At 47.5% G+C, this 18,459-nt stretch overlaps 1 protein-coding gene across 2 annotated transcripts in view; it reads right to left on the bottom strand.

Annotated features, from left to right (window-relative positions):
* CSMD2 (CUB and Sushi multiple domains 2) overlaps positions 1–18,459 on the bottom strand; it is a 584,478-nt gene that overhangs the window by 121,301 nt on the left and 444,718 nt on the right. For both annotated transcript variants that reach the window (XM_036065279.2, XM_036065276.2), the window contains 4 exons: positions 15,323–15,510; positions 5,793–5,987; positions 4,771–4,887; positions 2,189–2,302 (listed from right to left, as the gene is read on the bottom strand). In XM_036065279.2, coding sequence (XP_035921172.2) covers positions 2,189–2,302; positions 4,771–4,887; positions 5,793–5,987; positions 15,323–15,510 — 614 coding nt within the window. The remainder of the gene's footprint in view (positions 1–2,188; positions 2,303–4,770; positions 4,888–5,792; positions 5,988–15,322; positions 15,511–18,459) is intronic.

Raw genomic sequence — 18,459 nt, 5'->3', positions numbered from 1 at the left:
TTGCTTCTTGCCTTAAGGGCCTGGGAGAAATCAGTCGGCAGTGTTAGCTTTATTACAGAGGGTTCATTGACTTTACAAAATGACTATACCAAAAATACCAGTCTTTTACTATAGTAGCAGAGACCAGCTAGAAAATAAAATGGAGGGAAGGGGAGACCCGTTCACAGCAGCAACAAAAACAACAAAAATTGCCATGAAATATCTAGGAGGGAAGTTAACAAAAAACGAATACAGCCGAAGTGAAAATTAGAGCCCCATCCCCAAGGTTACAAAAGATAGGTCAATGGAGAGACATACCATGTTCCTGGAAGGGAAGAAGGGTGACTATCATAAAGATGTTATCATAAAGACTATCATAAAGATTCCTTCAATGAATCAATAAGTTTAATGGAAGTTCAATGAAAACTCTGATGCAAATTTTTTTAACTTGACAAGGTATTTCTAAGAAGTTATTTGGAGGCAAAAATCAACAAGGACAGCCAATAAAAAATTCAAAAGAAAGAATGAGTTTGGGGGCTTATAGTACCCTATGTTTAAAATGATCATAATATTAAACATTTTCATAATCTTACATTATGAAAAATGTAAAAAAACTTTTTGACACTGATACAAAAATAAACAGACACTTAAAGACATGGATAAAAACTCTAGAAACATATCCTTAACTTCATAAAAATTTAATAGATGTAAATCTGGCATTTTGAAAATTCTGTTAGGACAAATGATTAACTAAATTTGAAAGAATATGGTTAGATTCCCTAAAACAAATAACAACTCAAAATAAATTCCAAAGGTATTAAAGCAAAACAAACTGCAAAGAAGTGAAAGAAAACACAGAATATTTACTTAATCAGCATAAAAGTAAAGGAGAAAACTATAAAAGAAAGCATTGATAGATCTGATATCATGGGAAATTTAAATTTTCTGACATTAAAACACACCCTGAAGAAAATTAAATGGCAAACGATAAACTGTAAGGGAAGGCTTTTTACAGCATATAATATGGACATGAAGTTTTTATGGTACATGATATGTATAGCTTGTAATAATATGGAGCTCTCTTAAATCAATAAGAAGATAAATGCTGACAGAAAAATCAACAGCAATTCACAATTAAATTCACAGATAAAAAATGCATGGGCCAATAATTACATTATGAAAAGTTTAACTCAACTAGTAATAAAAAAAAAGGCAAATTAAGAAATGAGATACCATTTTCACTTTTCAAACTGATGATGTTTTGGTTCCTTAATTAGCTAGTTTTTGTGAGAATAAAACATGCCCTCTTATTTATTGGTGGTGAACAAAGTGGCAAGAACTTTCTAGAGGGATGACTGGAATTTTGGCATATCTCAAAATCTGGGATTTTGAGAATTCTGTTGAAACAGCTGATTGACTAAATTTGAAAGAATATGGTTATGTTCCCATAAAAAGCCTTAATAAAGATCACACATATCCTTTAACTTGGCAATTCTACTTCTAGATAATCTAAGGTAATAGTCAGAAATGTATATAAAGACATATGCATAATACAGAGTTACTACTATTCGTGAGAGTGAAAAATTAGAAACAACCTCAATGTTCAATAATAAGGAATTCATTACATAAATTTTTTTACATAAATTTTAAGTAACTACATGATAGACTATTTTGCATCATTTAAAATCCTATTATAGAAGAAAATAATGACAGAAATGCTCACAATGAACATTTCAATAAAAATATGTATATTGTTTTATTCAATAAAATATGCAAAAGATTAAGTCTAAGTAGAAATAAAGCCTTGGGGGGGGGATACACTCCATCTTTCAGTGGTTCTTTCTGGGTGTTTTTTATTTTAATTCTCCATACAAAAATTTTGCCTTGCCTCTAAGTTTTCTACATTGAAAACACAGTATGCTTATAATTAGAAAAACACAGGCCAAGAATAAACCCACAGGGGAATATTACACCACTTGGGGGCAGCGGTGTGCAGATACAGCTTGTGGTGAGGGTAGCTTCTGAAGCCCCCTGCTCTGTCTGGGCTCCCAGGAGCTGACTGTTGCGTTGTAGAGACAGCACCAGCGCAGACAGACACAAAACTGTGTGATTCCACCTGTGGCCAGGCTTATAGGGCCTCTTTCTTTTCAGCTGGCCCACCATACCCTCAGCCCACCACCATTCCCAATGCCGGCTGAGCCCTGGGTACCTGTGTGGGAGCCCGAGAGGGAGCTGAGGAGCCGGGAGTGCTGGCTGTGGCCATCATGCACCTCCACCACGTCGTTGAGGGCTGTGTGGAAGAAGGCGAACTGTCCAAACACCACTGTGGAGGAGACATGGAGACCTCAGCATGGAATATTGGCCGCCATGCTGGGGGCAAGGACTGGAGGTGTGGGGGCTGCAGGCTGGAAGCAGGGAAGCCTTGGAGGAAGTTGTTGGTTCCTGGGGCTAACTGCTTGCTGAGGCTTTCTACCGGCTGATCAGCACACTGGCCAGACACCAGGCACAGGGCTGTGGGGAGGTGGAGAGGGCTGGCTGGCATTCTCCCTCACCGGTCAAGGTAACATTGAAGACTGAACTCAATGGTCGGGGTTGGTGGAAGTGGAGCTGAGCTAAGCCTGTTCCTTTCTCAGATAGCAGCGGCAGCAGCTACTCATGGACATGGGAGGGCTTTTGGCAACATACCCCATTTCCCATGTGATCTCAGGACCCTGTATTTTCCTTTATTTTTTCTTCAAAAATTCAGCTGACAAGGATAGCTCTGATACAAGATCCCCCACGGTTAAGAGAAATAAGGGTGGTGAGTAGCAGCTGCTCCTGGGGAAGGAGCAACTGTCTAAGGAATGGGCAAACATCTTTAGCTCATTTCCCTCTGGCCAAGCCAAAGGAAGAGGCAAAATGGCATTTATTAAGCACCTACTGTGTGCCAGGTACCCACTAGAATGCACACCCTGTGAAAGCAGGAATGTTTCCTATCCTGTTCACCTAACTCAGCACCCATTTTCAGGGCTCCAAAATGTGCTCTCCCTCCAGCTCCTCCTCCCACCCCTCTGACCTCTGCTCCTTTCTCTCCTCCCCCGGTTCTTGCCCTCAGATGCACCTGGCAAACTGGGAGGCCGGTGCAGGCAGACGGAACCAAGGTCTTGCAGATAGCTGAACTGGAGCTGTGCCCGCCGTGGGGTCAGTGACACAGCCCCTCCAGCAGTGACTGGCAGAGAGGGGGTGGTTGAGGAAAGCCCCTGTGATTCGTAAGTCAATAAAGGGGGAAAAACACCCCACTTAAGCAAAGAGATAAGCAAGACAATTTCAGATAGTGTTAAAATTAAGCCCTGGAGGAAATGGGAAAACCATGGATGAGGCAGGTCACTTTAGGTAGGGGATCAAAGGAAGATCATTGGAAGAGGATGTCAGAGCTGAGACTTGAGCTGGAGGACAAATACTGCAGACCCAGAGGCAAAAATCTGCCCCTAATCCCCGGGTTCAGCATCCTTGTCAAAGAGAAGATACTTGGGACAGATCACTGCCCTTCCTCCAACCAGCTCTCTGCTTGCAGGTTTCAGCCCAATGAAACTGACCAGCCTTGGGGTTGGTTCTTTTAAAGGCCCCAGCTCTTTATTATGGGAGGAATCCAAGCACAAACTGCACACCACTTATCGAGGATTCTCCTCTGTGTGGCAGATTGGATTGGACAACCTTTTAGGACTTTGCTAATGGTGACCCTGCAGGTCAAAAACTCCTGCTACTTAAGTATGTTGGGGAGCGTGTGCCCACGCACCTAAGTGTACAGGGGCTGGGGTGGGAGTGGTTCAAGATGGCTGGAGCTGTAGGTTAAGATGAGAGTGGGAGTTTACAGAGGGCAGGGAGCATGTCAAGCTCATGTCTGCGGCAGAGTGCGTGGTCCCTGAGAGATGCTTCATAAATGTTTGGTGACATCAGGCCTTGCCCTACACGCATGCCATCCTATCTCAGGAATCAGCGGCCAGCTCTCTGCAGGCTGCCCCATCCGTCCCTCTCCTAGATGGTCAAGATGTATCAATGCCCTTTACCCCACCCAACACCAATCCTGCTTAGAAATAGTTGTTACTCGTCCTACAAAGAGGAGATCCAGGGAGAAAGCATCCAGGTGGGTCACCTGATTGATTGCTCAGGTACAACCAGCCTGGTTGCCCCTTAGAACTTCCTGAATCCTCCAGGGATGACAGGACTCCTCGATGTCCCTACTGCCAATCAGGTGACAAGCCTGGCTTCTTTTTGGCTGCATCTCTTAGAATCTGGAGGTTTTTCTGCTGTCTCAGGACACTGGCCTGCTCCTCACTTTTCTTGTTGGCCCTACCTATAGTTGCTGGACCAGGCTCCCAGTCTCAGATGGAATATTGGAACATGGTGGTTCCCAGCTCTGTCCCACTCCTTCCTTCTTCCTGCCTTTTGGCTGCCCTCTCCTGGGCTCCCAATCAGCCTGGAACTGCAGCCCCTCTATTGAGACCTAGGCTGTGCTGGCTAGCTTCCGGTGTCCCGGCCTTCCCTCTGTCCTGGCTAGTTCCTCCCCAGCTGCATCCCCTGATTCTGCTGGCCTCACCAGGGCCCCTCCTCCCACATGTGTCAGGAGCGTGCCTACAGTGTATCCTACTTCCACTTCATGGCATCTGCCCCCAGGTGTCCTGTATAGGAGACTGCCTGTTCCTACAATGGGAGTGCATACAACTGAGAGTGGGATTGGGACACAACTGAGAAGGGCCAAAGGCCCTGGAAGAGGTCAGAAAACATACAAACAGACATGCAACACCTCCATACCATAGTCCTTGGGCACGGTGACAAAATAGAGGCAGATCTGTCCACTGGTGTAATTCTGGGGGTAGTTGGGGGACAAGACCACTCCATCTGAACCCACATACTGTCCCCCACAGGGGGCTGAAAGAGAAATCACAGAGAGGGCCAGGTGACCTTGTAGACCTCTCATCAACAGTCATCCTCTGTTCTGCCCACCCCCAGCCTGAACCACTGGCCCTGCTGGGGCTGCCCTGAGGTTTGCAGCCACTAGCGTGGAGGAGGGGAGTTCTGAGGACATCCCTGGCCTGGCATGTGGCCCGAAACCCACCCTGATGCCACCCAAGGCCCTCCAGGCCACAGGTCAGATCTTGCCCTCTAACTAATAACACTAGCATCCATCCCTAGAGGCACAGGGGCCTAGGAATGATCTTCTGCCCCATGGCTGAAGTCTCCCTGAGGCAGTTAGTGTCGCATGAGTAGAGAGCTGAAAGTCCCAGAGTAGCCCCACTGGGAGCGGCTGGCCCATGCAACCCAGCCACCTGTTCCCATCCAAGGTGCCCAGTTCCACAAGGGGGGGCCCGGAGAGCCAGCCCCTCTCCCCTGGGAAAAGGGGCCTCCTTGCTTTCCAACTTGGATGGCCACCATGCTCTTGAAGTTCTGACACTCTATCCCATGCCTCTTTCCAGGGCCCTGTGGCTGAGCCAGACCCCGCTGGCCTTAGTTTTACAAACCTGACCTCTCAGTGACTTCCTAGGCTCAGGAATAAGCCCAGGTCACCTTAAAACTCCCATCTCCCTCATACGAGCTGGTGGCATGTGTGGAGGCCCCTGTGGAGGACCTCTGAGTGGGGCTAGGAACACTATGTGATCTGAGAGTGAGGACACGTTGATAGGGACAGTACACCTGCTGAATTTCCAGCCTCTCTCATTCATAGTGAACACAAGGAGCCTGCTCGGAGGGCCATGTCCCTCCCCCCAGCCAATAGCCCCCCCCGCTGCTGGCATGCCCTCACTCCCTTCTGCCCCTTCCTGTCCCTGCTCTGTCACCTGTGCACACTGGTCGGGGGTTGTTCCACGCGGGCTTCCCATCAGGCCCCAGGACACAGCTGAGGGTAGAGGCGCCCTCAACCTCATAGCCCCCGTGGCAGTAGTAGGTGATGGAGGAGCCCAGCTTCAGGTCGGACCCCACTCGTGTGCCATTCTTGATGGAACCAGGATCAAAACATGACTCCCGTGGGTTTTCTGGAAAAAAGAAACACACACACACACACCACACACGCAGAGGACTCATTAGTGGCTCAAGTCCATGGTGCAGCACCCAAGAGAAGACCTTGACTCGAATTAGCCACAGAGCATATGGGGATTTGGGACTGGTGGTCCTTCTCCCTTCAGGTCTGAAAACTTCTGTAAATCTAGGGTTGGAGGTCATCTCGGAGGATGAAATTTTCCTTCTTCTCCCACATTCTTGCCCTGACCCACAAAGGAGCAAGTTGCAGCTAAATGTTGGGGGCCCTTTGTCATGCCTTGACTCACTCCTCTCCAAGGGAGGCTGCCTGCTGCCATATCCATACCTGGCAGGTACTTCTGAGTGCATGGGTACCAATTCTTAGATTTAGGAAGGAAGTGTGAAACCCCACTTCAAGCTCTGGACTTTCTAGGGTTAAACAGTTTTCCAGGGCTGTGCACTGGGCTATTGGGTGCTTGCTAGTTTATTAAAACAGTAGTATTTTTCCACTTGATTTTCATTGCATATATGTCTTCCCAATTAGGCATCCCATAAGGTACCTAACAGGCACCCACTCTGTCCCTCTGTGCTGGACAAGAGCGAACTTGGTGCTGCCTGAACAACTGAGAGCACTAGTCGGGGCCCCACATCTCTGGAGAAGGGCACTCCGCAGCCTCCCTCACCATTATCTGGAAATCCTGAGCAGCTCTGAGAGCCAATGTTCACTTGCACCCATTGCTGCTTTTCCTCATCCTCCTTGTCCAAAGACCACTGGTGTCGTCATGGCTGGGCAGTGTCAGGACACAGCTGAGGCTGGGCAGGGTCAGGGACATGCCACTGGGTATCAGGGTTCCATTGGACTCCTGGAGGCTACACTACAGGGAGGTCTGGAGATCAGGGCTCACAAAAAGGTGCCGGCAGCCCTTGCAGGAGGACTCAGAAGTTCAAATAGCAGATTTAAGGCAGAAAGAGCCAGAATAGAAGGGATCAGAGTTCAGGGATGAATAGCCAAGGAATTTTGCTGAGGCTGTCCTTGTCACCTGGGCATCTTTTGGGCTGCCCATCTGAGGCAGCTGCTGTTTGGGGGGTGGGTGTTGCTCAGCTGCCAGTCAGCCCAGTGACTGATGGGATGGGCTCTGAGAGTCCATGGTCCTGCCAAGTCTGGCCACTCTTGCATTGGAGCCCTTATGATGGCCCTGCTCTTTGTCTGTCTATAGCTAAGGGTGGAGTAGTCCCGGATATGCTATTGCATTTAAATTCAGGTGGGACCCAGAAAATGGTCCCTCATCTAGCAGAAGACCCCTCAGTGGTTTCCTTGTGTGCTCTGTGGTGTGTCGCCTTCACCCCCTCATCAAATCTGTCTCCTCCTGAAGCCCATTGGCTCTGGCCAGAATACAACTGGCCATTGGGTGACCCATCTGAGAATAACAGAGACACAGGGAACTGTCACCATCTTATATTTCATCTGTTCTTTTTACAAATGACAGCAGGTCAAACCTAATTTGATGTTCCAAGAAATTAGGTAACTTAGGACTAAGCTGACATAGCTCATAAGGAGCCGAACTAGCTGTGGCCCCCAATAACCATTTCCCCTCTTTATCCTTAAATAATAGAAACCAGATTTTATCCAGAGTACCAAGGCACCAGCTAAAATCCATACCTTCCAGCTTCTAAGCAGCTACATCTGGCCAAAGAGATATAAACACAGTCAAGTCAGAGAGTCTCCTGTCTCAGAGTAAAAGCCCAAATCCTTACAGGCCTACAGGCCCTGCACCTTCTGTCCCCAATCCCTACCCCTCTACGATCTTGATCTCAACTCCTATCATTCCTTTGCTAACTTTGCTCCAACCACATTGGCCTCTGTGCATGGAATGTTCCTCTATATGCATGGCTCTCTCTCTCATCTCTTTCAGGATTTAACACAGTGTCTCTTTCTTAGAGACACTTCCTTGACCAGCTATTTAAATTTTTGATATTCCTCTCCCCAGCACTCCCAGTCACCTTTTTCTGCTTTGTTTCTCTGCACTGGCATCAATATTATCTCATGTACTATATATTTACCCAGTTTTTTTCTATCTCCCTCCACTAGAATGTGGGTTCCATGAGAGAGTTATCCAGTTTTATCTACTGCTCTAGTCCAGTGCCTGGTACATGGTAGGCACTCAATAAATGTCTCTTAAATGGATAAATGTGGGACTTCTAAAAAGGCTGCTTAAAAGAAAGTGACTCGGGCGCCTGGGTGGCTCAGTTGGTTAAGCAACTGCCTTCGGCTCAGGTCATGATCCTGGAGTCCCTGGATCGAGTCCCGCATCGGGCTCCCTGCTTGGCGAGGAGCCTGCTTCTCCCTCTAACCCTCCCCCCTCTCATGTACTCTCTCTCTCATTCTCGCTCTCTCAAATAAATAAATAAATCTTTAAAAAAAAAAAAAAAAAAAAGAAAGTGACTCAGCTGAGAGAATGCTCATTGGCCCTTTATTCCTCTTTCCTCCTTCCCCCAGTCTGAACTTAGACATGATGGCTGGAACTCCAGTCACCATCTTGGATCCTGAGATAGCCGTGACGATGGGAGCCATGTCTTAGCATGGTATAGCAGAAAGACAAGAGGAGCAGGGATGGGGTTTGGGGTGACCTCATCATCTCTGGATGACAATCTCTAGATTTCTTTTACAGGAAGGAGGATAAACGTCTACCTCATGTAAGAAGCTGTCTTTTGGGTAACAGCTGGGCACATCTGTCCCAGAACTTTACACTGTCAGAAAGCCCTTTCTTCCCGTCCCCATATGGCAAAAACTCCTACACTTTTTAATGCCACCTTCTCTTGAGCAAGTTTCCTGAACTTTGCCTCCTGTCTGGCAGAATTCTGTTTTTATTTCCTGAATAATAGCATGTGTGGCATTATCTTGGTAGGATGGATAAGTGTATTTCTTTCCAGTGGATTCTGGACTCCTAAAGGACAGGGACCATCACCTATTCTCTTCATAACCCTGGCAATTAGCACAGAACCTGGTATTAGAGCTGGCTCTGTTTGGCACATAATGGCTGCTTAATAAATGAATGCTGAATTGTTTGGCTGAACACCTCAGGGCTTGGCAAATCCACCATCACATCAGCGATTCCAACTACAGACTGTATTTTATAGTTACTCACATGTCAGAGCAAGAAGAGCTCATCATTCCAAGCATTATCACATTAATGAAAATGACAAGGGTAATGATAATGATGATAGCCCCTTACAGAGGAGTATCACGTTATGATTTTCAAAGTACCTTCCAATCTGTTATCTCATTTGTGCCTCACGATGGCCCCTGCAGCAGACAGGGCCAGGTGTGCTCCTGTTCAGGTTACAGATGAGAAATGTGGTGATCAGAGAGGCTAAATGAGTTTCCCAAGCCATTCAGCTGGTAAGAAGTAGAATTAAGACCAAAATCAGGTCTTTAGTCAGCCAGGCCAGAGCTCAGCTACGAATGATAAAACTATAATGACTGAAACATCATTGGGATAATAATAAATAAAAACCAAGCCCTCCAAAACAGGGGCAGTAAAATAACCAACTTCTTTTTGTCCTAATAGATAAGGAACATTTCTAAACATTGTAATAGCAAGACACTGAAAATAGCAATCTGCACACCCAACCAGTAAGGAACTGGTTAAAAAGGCTGGATTACAGCCATCCACCAAAATACAAGCAGGCTTCAAAAAGAATTGCTGAAGTCTTTGAATACCAATATGGAAAGATGACCAAGATCTATCATCAGACAAAAACCAAAACAAAGTAAAAACAAATCCCTATGACAGATTAGTACATATGGTGTGATCTCTATTTGCATAGAACAGAGATCAGCAAACTATAGCCCACAGTCTCACTGCCTGTCTTTGTATAAAGTTTTAATAAAGTTTTGTTGGAACACAGCCATGCCTATATTTTTAAATACTGCCCATGGCTGTTTTAGCATTACAACAGCAATGCTGAGCAGATGTAACAGAGATTGTCTGGCCTGCCAACCCTAACTATTTATTGATTGGTCCCTTACAGAAAAAGTTTGCTAACCCTTGTTATAGAATTTACACTACTTTATATTTACATAAAATATCTCGAATGAGATAACAAACCATTAATAATGGTACTTCAGGGGATGGTAGTAATGGGAGGTGTTACGTTTTTAGAGTACATCTTATGTGCTTCTATATTGTTTGAATTTTTCCAACAAACACGTGCTACTTTTAAAATGGCAACCATGAACGTGTTTCCATTTTGAATTTCCAGAAGAAGACCCATGGCAGTGGTGGGTTGTGGGTGGTGGTAGTGGTAGCAGGTGTGGAAATCTGGTTGTAACTCCTTGGCCCATAGTGTCACGTCCAAGGGCTTGAAAGAGAAAATAGGTACTTTTTAGTACCTTCTGGTAGAAGCTGACCTTGGCCTTTCCTGAGTTATTTCAGATTCTCTAACGCAGGCTTCAAACTCTTCTTCTGAACTTCTTCAAACTCCCTCTGTCTGCAACACTCGCCCAGCCCCATTCTTGCACAGCGGGCTTCTTCTCAACCTTTAGGCCTCTGTTTAAATATCACCCACTGGGCGAGGTCCTCACCTTCACCAACTGCCATTCTGTAGTTGACTCCCCATTTTTCTTTCTCATAGCAGCTTTCTCTTTCCTAACTTCTGCTTCTTACTCCTTGTTGGTCTACTTATGTATTGTCTGTTTCCCTCACTCACCTTTATGTTACCTTAGGGTGGGGGCCATGACCACTGTGCCACCGCAGTAGCCTCCATATTCAGCATAGGGCATGGCAGGAAGTGGGAGCTCAATAAGCATTTGTTGAATGAATGAATGGTCTCTACACTCATGCATGGGCATCCTAGCCTGTCCCTGCCCAGGAGGAGACCACCTCACCTGCTGGAAGATGACAACAAAAGTCCCCCCCACCATGCACCCATTCTTCTGATGTTTTTGGCTTGGAGAAAGACACTAAGTCTCTCTGAGTCTCACTTTTAGTAACTGTATCCAAAAACCAGGATCCTTCTTATCCCCTCTGTTTCCTTCTAGCAAAGGGTAAAGCTACTCAGGTGGCTGAATTCAGATGAGAATGCCTCAGAGCATGGTCTTATAGAAGTCCACAAATGACATGATTGCATTCAGAATCATCTAGAAGACCTGCCTAGAATGACTCAGACACCACAACCACCTTCCAGGAGCAACTGGACAGAGACACCTACAAACTCGCCCATTACTGCCTTCTAAGTAGGCGAGCCTCCAAGATCTCTTTGGTGGCAGAAATGTCTATCCATCTGGTTGTCAGGAGGATGTGAAGTCCATGGAGGCAGGAATTTTGTTTTGCTTCCCGCTTTGTTCTCAGCCCCTATAACAGTGTCAGGCATATAGAAGGTGCTAAATAAATATTTATTGAGTGAACAAAAGAGTAAAACTGCATGATCTGCCCTTGGCCTTAATTAAAAAGCCTAATTCCATGACATTGTTCACTGGATGCTTGCCTTAAGCCTGGTCAGTCTGAAGGTCCTTTGGATCTGGAATTGGGTCCCAGACTGGGAAGTGATTCAGAGTCAAGAGTGAGACGGCCATACTTGTCCTAGGGTAAGCAATGAACATGCATCTGCAGAGAGAGGAGAATGTAGCAGATCCTCAGGAAGAAGCAGGGAGGAGACCAAGTGGTCCTGGAGACAGGAGGTAATCTCAACCTTTGATTCTTCCTTCCTGATTTCAGTCCCTTGGAAGTTTATGCTTCCTGCTCTTGAGCTCTTATATTTTAAAAATATGTTCCCTTTTTGTGTTAAGTGAGAGGGAGTTTTTATTATGTGTACTATGTGTATTAAGATATAGAACCCCTTTTAGCTTAAATTAGTTTGGCCATTAATTTTCTTATAAGGAAGTTTTTGTCTCAAGTTGGTTTGAACATGTTTTGTTTTTTTGCATTTTTATAATAAATTACCCCCTTTTTTGTTGAAGTTGGTCTGAGTGGGTCTCTTGATTTGAAACTAAATGACCCCTGACTCAGCTGCGACCACATTGTTTTTGTTTCCCACCTGGGAATTTGGCAGGATGTGGGGAAAGGCCCCTGGTCTATGTGTCTGTGGTCAGAGAAGGGATTGACCTCAGAGAGTGGTTTTCACTGGACTAAGCCCAGCGGAGTCTGGCAACATCTCTCTACATCACTCCCCTTACTTCCCAAACCAGGACCCTTGAAGCCACAGCTCCCAGGAGACCCAGATACTCAGCCTTAGAGGAGCCCTGGATCTCTCTAAAAGACAAGACAGCATTCTGCCTCTGGACACAGGATGGCATCTACATGGATGCGGCCAATTCTTCTCTTCCTAAGGATCCAGACCTGCCTCAGTGTGCTGGTCCTTAGTGGGCTACCTCTCAATGTATGGTGTTCTATGGACTCGCGGAGCACAGTGTCTCAATTCTTTGCCATGGATTGGAGACATAAATAGGACACATATACACACACACACCACAAATATTCATGTTATAAATATTTCACACTCATGTGTGTGCAGAACATCATCTCACACTTTATATCTTCAGTAAACAGAAAACTGTACTGCATTCGACGGGGCTAGCCCCATGAGGAGGGTTCCAAACTCTTCTCTCTTCCAAACGAGAGCAGAACACATGAAATATCCATTTCACAGGAAAGAAGGCAACGGATGGAGAAGGTGGATCAAAGTGTGCACCAGGTAGCTCCTGGCGTTGGGCCCTGTGCCTCTTTCCTACCCCCACACCAGCTCTTTCATGCACTGCCTGTTCCTCTTTGATGGGTGAGGCAGGGATGCTCAGAGAATGTAAGGGACTTGCTTAAGGTCATACAGTTAATAAGTGATGAAGGCCACCCCGTAAAGACATTGAGCATGGCGGGGATATCATTGAGGCCATGGGATTCAGTAGCAGAGTAGACCCATTCCAGGAATCCAGGATCCTGGGATGGGGAGAAGGAGACCATGGGGGCAAGGCAGAGGGTCCCTGGGTCCCACGAAATGGGCTGCCTGACCAGAGGCCGGGGCCATAGGAGAGGGATGACTGATATTAGGGAGTGTGCCATCTGAGAAGGAAGGAAGGAAGGATGCCTCAGGCCTCACCAGGAACCTCCTGCCCCAAATAGGCACATTTATCTTAGTGCTTGAACCACAGACGCCAACAAGGTGGTGGAGAGTGCATGGGCGGGCATCGCCTCTCCCCTCTCCCCAGTAATTGGCCTCCTTCAGCCACTCAGCTGGCTCAGATGGCTGCCTGGCAGGCCTTATTCCTTGGGGCTGGGTTTCAGAGCTGGGGACCCCTGCAGATGAGGTCTTGGACCAATAGCTGAAAGTGGGAAGGGCTTCTTTGGGAAAGAGGGCCTGTAAGTGTGGCTCTGGCCCGTGGCTTCAGTGGAAGGGACTTGGGGAGAGGTGGCTGTGGCCAGGATGCCGTGAACCCAGGAGCTTACTGTATCCAGGGATGATGAGCTGAAGTCCTCTTGTGAAGGGGCTGGAGGGGTGACCTCTGGGGTAACATTCTGGAATCTCCACCAGGGGGAAGACCCCAGCAGGGACAAGCTGGAGATGGCTAAGGTGGTTGCTAATGCTTGGCCAGGGCTAAAAGCCATCACTTGTGGTGGCTCCAAGTGCCACGTTTGTGTGACTTTTTCCGGTCGAGCTCAGCCACTTGAGTGTGGGTGTGACACAGGGTGCCATTCTGCAAGGCTGCGACAGAAGGGCACGGGGGCAGGGAACTTAGGGTACTTCTGTGGGTGTGATGGAAGAGGGGAGCAGTAAGAAAAGTGAAGATGATAATATGGCAGTGGGGACGGCGGTGGTGGAGCAACAGTCCCGGGCTGAGTCTAAGTCCCAAGTCATGCCTCTCTTAGAATTCCATGCTATGTGACCTTATTTGTTCTGATACCAGCGCAAGCAGTAGGGTTTGGGGACAGGAGGTTTATTGAGTGGCAGGTATCTGGAGGAAGAGAGGATGGCAAAATATACATTACCCAGGCCAGCCCCACGGGGAGAGAAGACCACGGCAAAACCTTCTCTACTTTGTGCGCTAAGTATCTTCTAGAACTGTATCTGACAAAGGGCAGGCGGTCGGCAATTTCGAGGATTTCGATGTGTTGATGGATGTGGAGTACTTAGGACTGTGCTGGCAGGTGGTAGATGCTACATTAGCTATTGTTATGATTGGTATTATTTGCGAGTGTATGTGAGACATTCCCAGCAGTTGCCAGAAATATTTAATTAAGGAACCCTTTAAAAGGTTGCTGAGGTCCGACACTATGCAAGTGGGGGACATGAGTCAGAAACTTTTTAATTTTAATTAAAAATTATATTAAATGGGGTAATATGACCCCATTTGTCCACACAGGCTGAGGAGGCTCGGGTGAACTTGGGTTAGAGCAACAGTAACAAAATCAATCATCTCTAGAGTATCCGTAGTGTTTAGCACCTACTGGGTATTGTACTCCTACATATAATACGTATGTGTAAAATATCTTTTAATTTTAACCTTCTGCAGCATAATTATTATTACCACCACTTTATAGATGGAGGAATGGGTTCCAAGAGATAATAACTTGCCAAGCGCACAAATCAAGCAAGAAGTGGAGCTAGGATTTGGATGATGGTGTCCGGGATAATTAGGGAAGAAGAAAAGGTCACACAGAGAATAACAGGGTAGAAGCACTCGGAATGGCTGGGAGCCTGGAGCCTCTCTTACTCTTGCTGTTGGAACATTATGGAGCACCTGCCATGTGCCAGGCGCCGGACTAAGGGCTCCGAAGCACAGGGTCGCGGATCCTCACAATGTGTCTGTGAGGCAGGGATCAGTCTACCATCGTTTTACGATGAAGGAATGGAGGGTTTGAGAGGTTCAGTAACTCGCCCAAGGCCACACAGCTGTGAAGTGGCAAACATGAGTCCGGGACGCCGTTAATCTGACAGTCTAGATTCTCGACCGGGCAGGGAGCGAGGCCTGTTTGTAAGGAGATGTTTATGGGAACACGGCCGTACCCATTCCTCTATAGTTTGTCCTGGGCCGCTTGAGGGCGGCAGTGGTAGCCCTGGGCGGTTGAGACCCAGACCGAATGCCTCACGAGCCGAAAATATGGACTCTCTGGGCCTTTAAGGAAAAACGTGCTGAGGCCTGCTTTGACCCCTCTGCTTGGGCTTGCAAGGACTGACCCTCACAGGAAAAGGACAGGAGAGGAGCAGGGATGTGGAAATAGAAATGAGGTGCGAGGACAGTGCCGGGGCACATGGGAGGGAAAGGCTAAGCCACCTGGAGGGCCACAGGGAGGGCAGGGGCTCTGCTGGTGACCCCACCCCTGTGCCGGCTCAGGCTGGCTCTTGGCCACCAGGGCCCTACCTGTGTAGTCGATGACGAAGCCCGCACTGCTCACGGACGCGTCACTGCGGAAGGCGAGGAAGAGGCTGTTGCTACTGCTCTCAATGCGGCCTGGGAGCTGGGAGCCATAGAAGCTTCCTATGAGAGGGCTAAGGGAGTCCCGTCCGTCGTAGATATGGAGGAAGTCATAGCCAGGCTCCAAGTTAAAGCTGGGGAACAAAAACATCCCGCCCCCACCCCACTAAGGTCAAAACAGGCTCAACCGAGGGAGGGGGGCCTCCCACACAGTGAGCCCTCCACCCCACCGGTGCCCAACTCCTGACACTTCCTGGTGGGAGGGAGGGGGGAAGCCCCGACGGCCTCCCAGTCAGGCCTGGAGATGGATAAGCCAGGCCTGGGGGCAGAGGAGACCGGCCCTACCGTCAGTGCCCAGAAAGCTAGAGCTCAAAACCCAACACCCTCTTTCTGGAAAAAACAAAAAAAATATATTTTTAATTGAAATACATTTGACATATAATATTGTGTAAATTTAAGTTGTGCAACATGTTGATTGGATACATTTTATACTGTAATATGATTGCCACAGTGGTGAAAACTAGCTCCTTTATCACATCGCACACAGGTATCACGTCTTTCTAGTGGTTGCAATAACTAAGATCTAGTCTCTTAACAAGTTTGAGGATTATAGTACAGTACTGCTGTCTGTATTCACTATACTCTGCACAGAAGGGAAAACAAGTTGCCAATTCTATATATTGAGCTCTCTTATCTGCCTCCGATGGTCTTTAGATTGTGTTCTTCTGCACCTCCATTTCCAGGAGGGAAAGAGGCACCCAGGGGGCCATTCCTAGGCAGGGAGGGGTCTAATCTCATGAAGAACCTGGCTCCATCCCCTCATCCCTGCGCCAGTTCCCAGCTTTTCACAGATTCTGCTATCACCCCGCTCCTGGCGCCCACGGGCGTGCCTCTTTCTTAGTTATCTTGACCCTCATGTGGGAAAAAAACTGAATTAAAAAATTGGCAAATTGGATATTAGAGTTCTTGAACATCATCGATCCCACTGGATTGGCTAGAGTGAAAATGATGGAAAATGCCAAGACTGGCAAGAATGTGGAGCCCCTGGGATCCGGGATGTGTGTGTGGGGAGCCAGATGTATACTGGCCTCCTTCTTCCACGGCACCCTCACACTGGGGTCACCTGCAAAGGCACACCACCACCGCTGCGTGGTGCGGTCTTCTTGCTCTTATAACTCTGCTTCCAACCACCTGCTCTTGCAAAAGTCACCAGGGAAGTGTCTTGGAGGGAGTCAGTCTTGGTCAGATTACGGCTCCACCACTTTCTAACTGCCTTCTGTCTGTCCCTGTCTTCCTTCAGTCATCACATTTCATCTGAGCACTCTCAATATGCCAGGCATGGTGCAAGGTGCTCAGGACACAGGCATATGTCAGACGCCACATCTTCTTCAAGATGGCGATGGGGCTGAAGGAAGCGACGGATGTGAAGACAACAAAGCAAAGTATAAAGTCTGTACAGGCACATGGGATCACAACACAAAGTTCCTCGGGGAGGAGGGAATGAAACTTTCATGGAGGCCAAGCTGGTGTCAAGTTTTGGGAGATGCAGAGACCCCCCAGTAGTTGGACAAGGAGGGAAAAGGAAGTCTCCATGAAGGGAGAAGCAGAGGCGAAGTCACAGGGGCAAGGAGTAGTCTTGAAGCTGTGAGCAGTTCAGTCTGGCTGGAGCTCAGGGGTTATGACGGGGTGGTGGGGACTGAGTGGAGAGGTAGGCAGGGGCCAGATTGCTTGGACTGAAAAACCAAAGTTCTGACTTTATAGGGAAGAGGAAGCCATGACAGGATTTTAAAATAAGAGATCGAGTTGTTTGTGTGTTTGTTTTCAAATTGAGGTATAAGTTATACCCCATGAAATGATCAGCTCTTAAGTGTATCACCCTATGGGTTTTGATACATGCATAGCAAGACCCAGGACATTCCCACCATCCCCAAGTGCTCTCCTTCCCAGTCAATCTTCACCACCCCCAGAAGCCACCACTGAACATATTTTTATCATCATAGATTCATTTCGCTGATCCTAAAATTTTGTATAAGTGGAATCATATATTATGGACTTTTTGGGTCTGTTTTCTTTCGCTCAGTGTGGTATTTTTGAGATTCAGCCATGTTGCATGTATCAGTCATTCATTCCTTTTTATCGCTGAGTAGCATGTTATCATATGTTCCAATGAAAGATGAGGTGGTTATTTTAGCATTTTCACATGACAAGATCACTTCCATGGCTAACTTAAGAAGAGGTTGGCATGGGAGGAAGATGGGGGCAGAGGAACCAGTCAGGAGACTATGGTAGTAGTTTGGATGGGAAGTAACAAGAGTTTCAACCAACATAGTGGCTGGGAGGCTGGAGAAGAGGGGAAAATGTGAGGCTTGTTAAGGCAGCAGAGGTTCCACACCCTGCTCACTAACGGAAGCAGCAGGGCAGGTGCATGATGGCGGCACTCCCCAGGGGTCAGAAGAGAGCTCTTCTGGGGAGGGGAGGGAGTCATAGGCTTAGGTGTGTACGTGCTGCATTTGCGGCGCCTGCAGGCACCAGACCCCCAACAGTTGGATAGGAGAGCCTGCAGCTCAGAAGGAAGTCTGGGCTGTGGTAGTGTGGAGTCTCCAGTTTATGAGACGAAGGTGAAGCCATCGGAGCAGATGAGCTGGCCCGGGAAGGAAGTGTGGATGAGAAGAGAAAAGGCGACAGAGCCTGGCCAAGGAAGGGGGGTATGACGAGGAAGCTGTAAAGTCACAGAAGAAGCTGGAGAACCAGAGGGGAGTAACTTCACAGAAACCAAGGAGAAAAAGCAGGGTACGGATGGAGGGAGTGATCGAGAGGTGCAGCGGGATAAAACATGGGAAGTGTCATTTTGTGTGGCAACCAGGAGGTCGCTGGTGTCTTTTATCAGAGGACTTGCTGGCGGAACCATGGAAGCAGAACCCAGCTATCAGTGGTCTGAGAGCGAACAGGGGGCAAGGAAGTAGACACAAGCAGAGATGATTCTTTTGAAGAGTTTGCCCCTAAAGGGATAAAGGAGGCAATGCAGGAGCTGGATGGGGGAGGACCTGAGAAAAACCTGAGCCTGTTCGCACACTAGGGAGCAT

Source organism: Halichoerus grypus, chromosome 5 (assembly GCF_964656455.1).
Source record: "Halichoerus grypus chromosome 5, mHalGry1.hap1.1, whole genome shotgun sequence".
NCBI classification, from domain to species: Eukaryota; Metazoa; Chordata; class Mammalia; order Carnivora; family Phocidae; genus Halichoerus; species Halichoerus grypus.
This window is presented reverse-complemented; position numbering and strand designations above follow the sequence as displayed.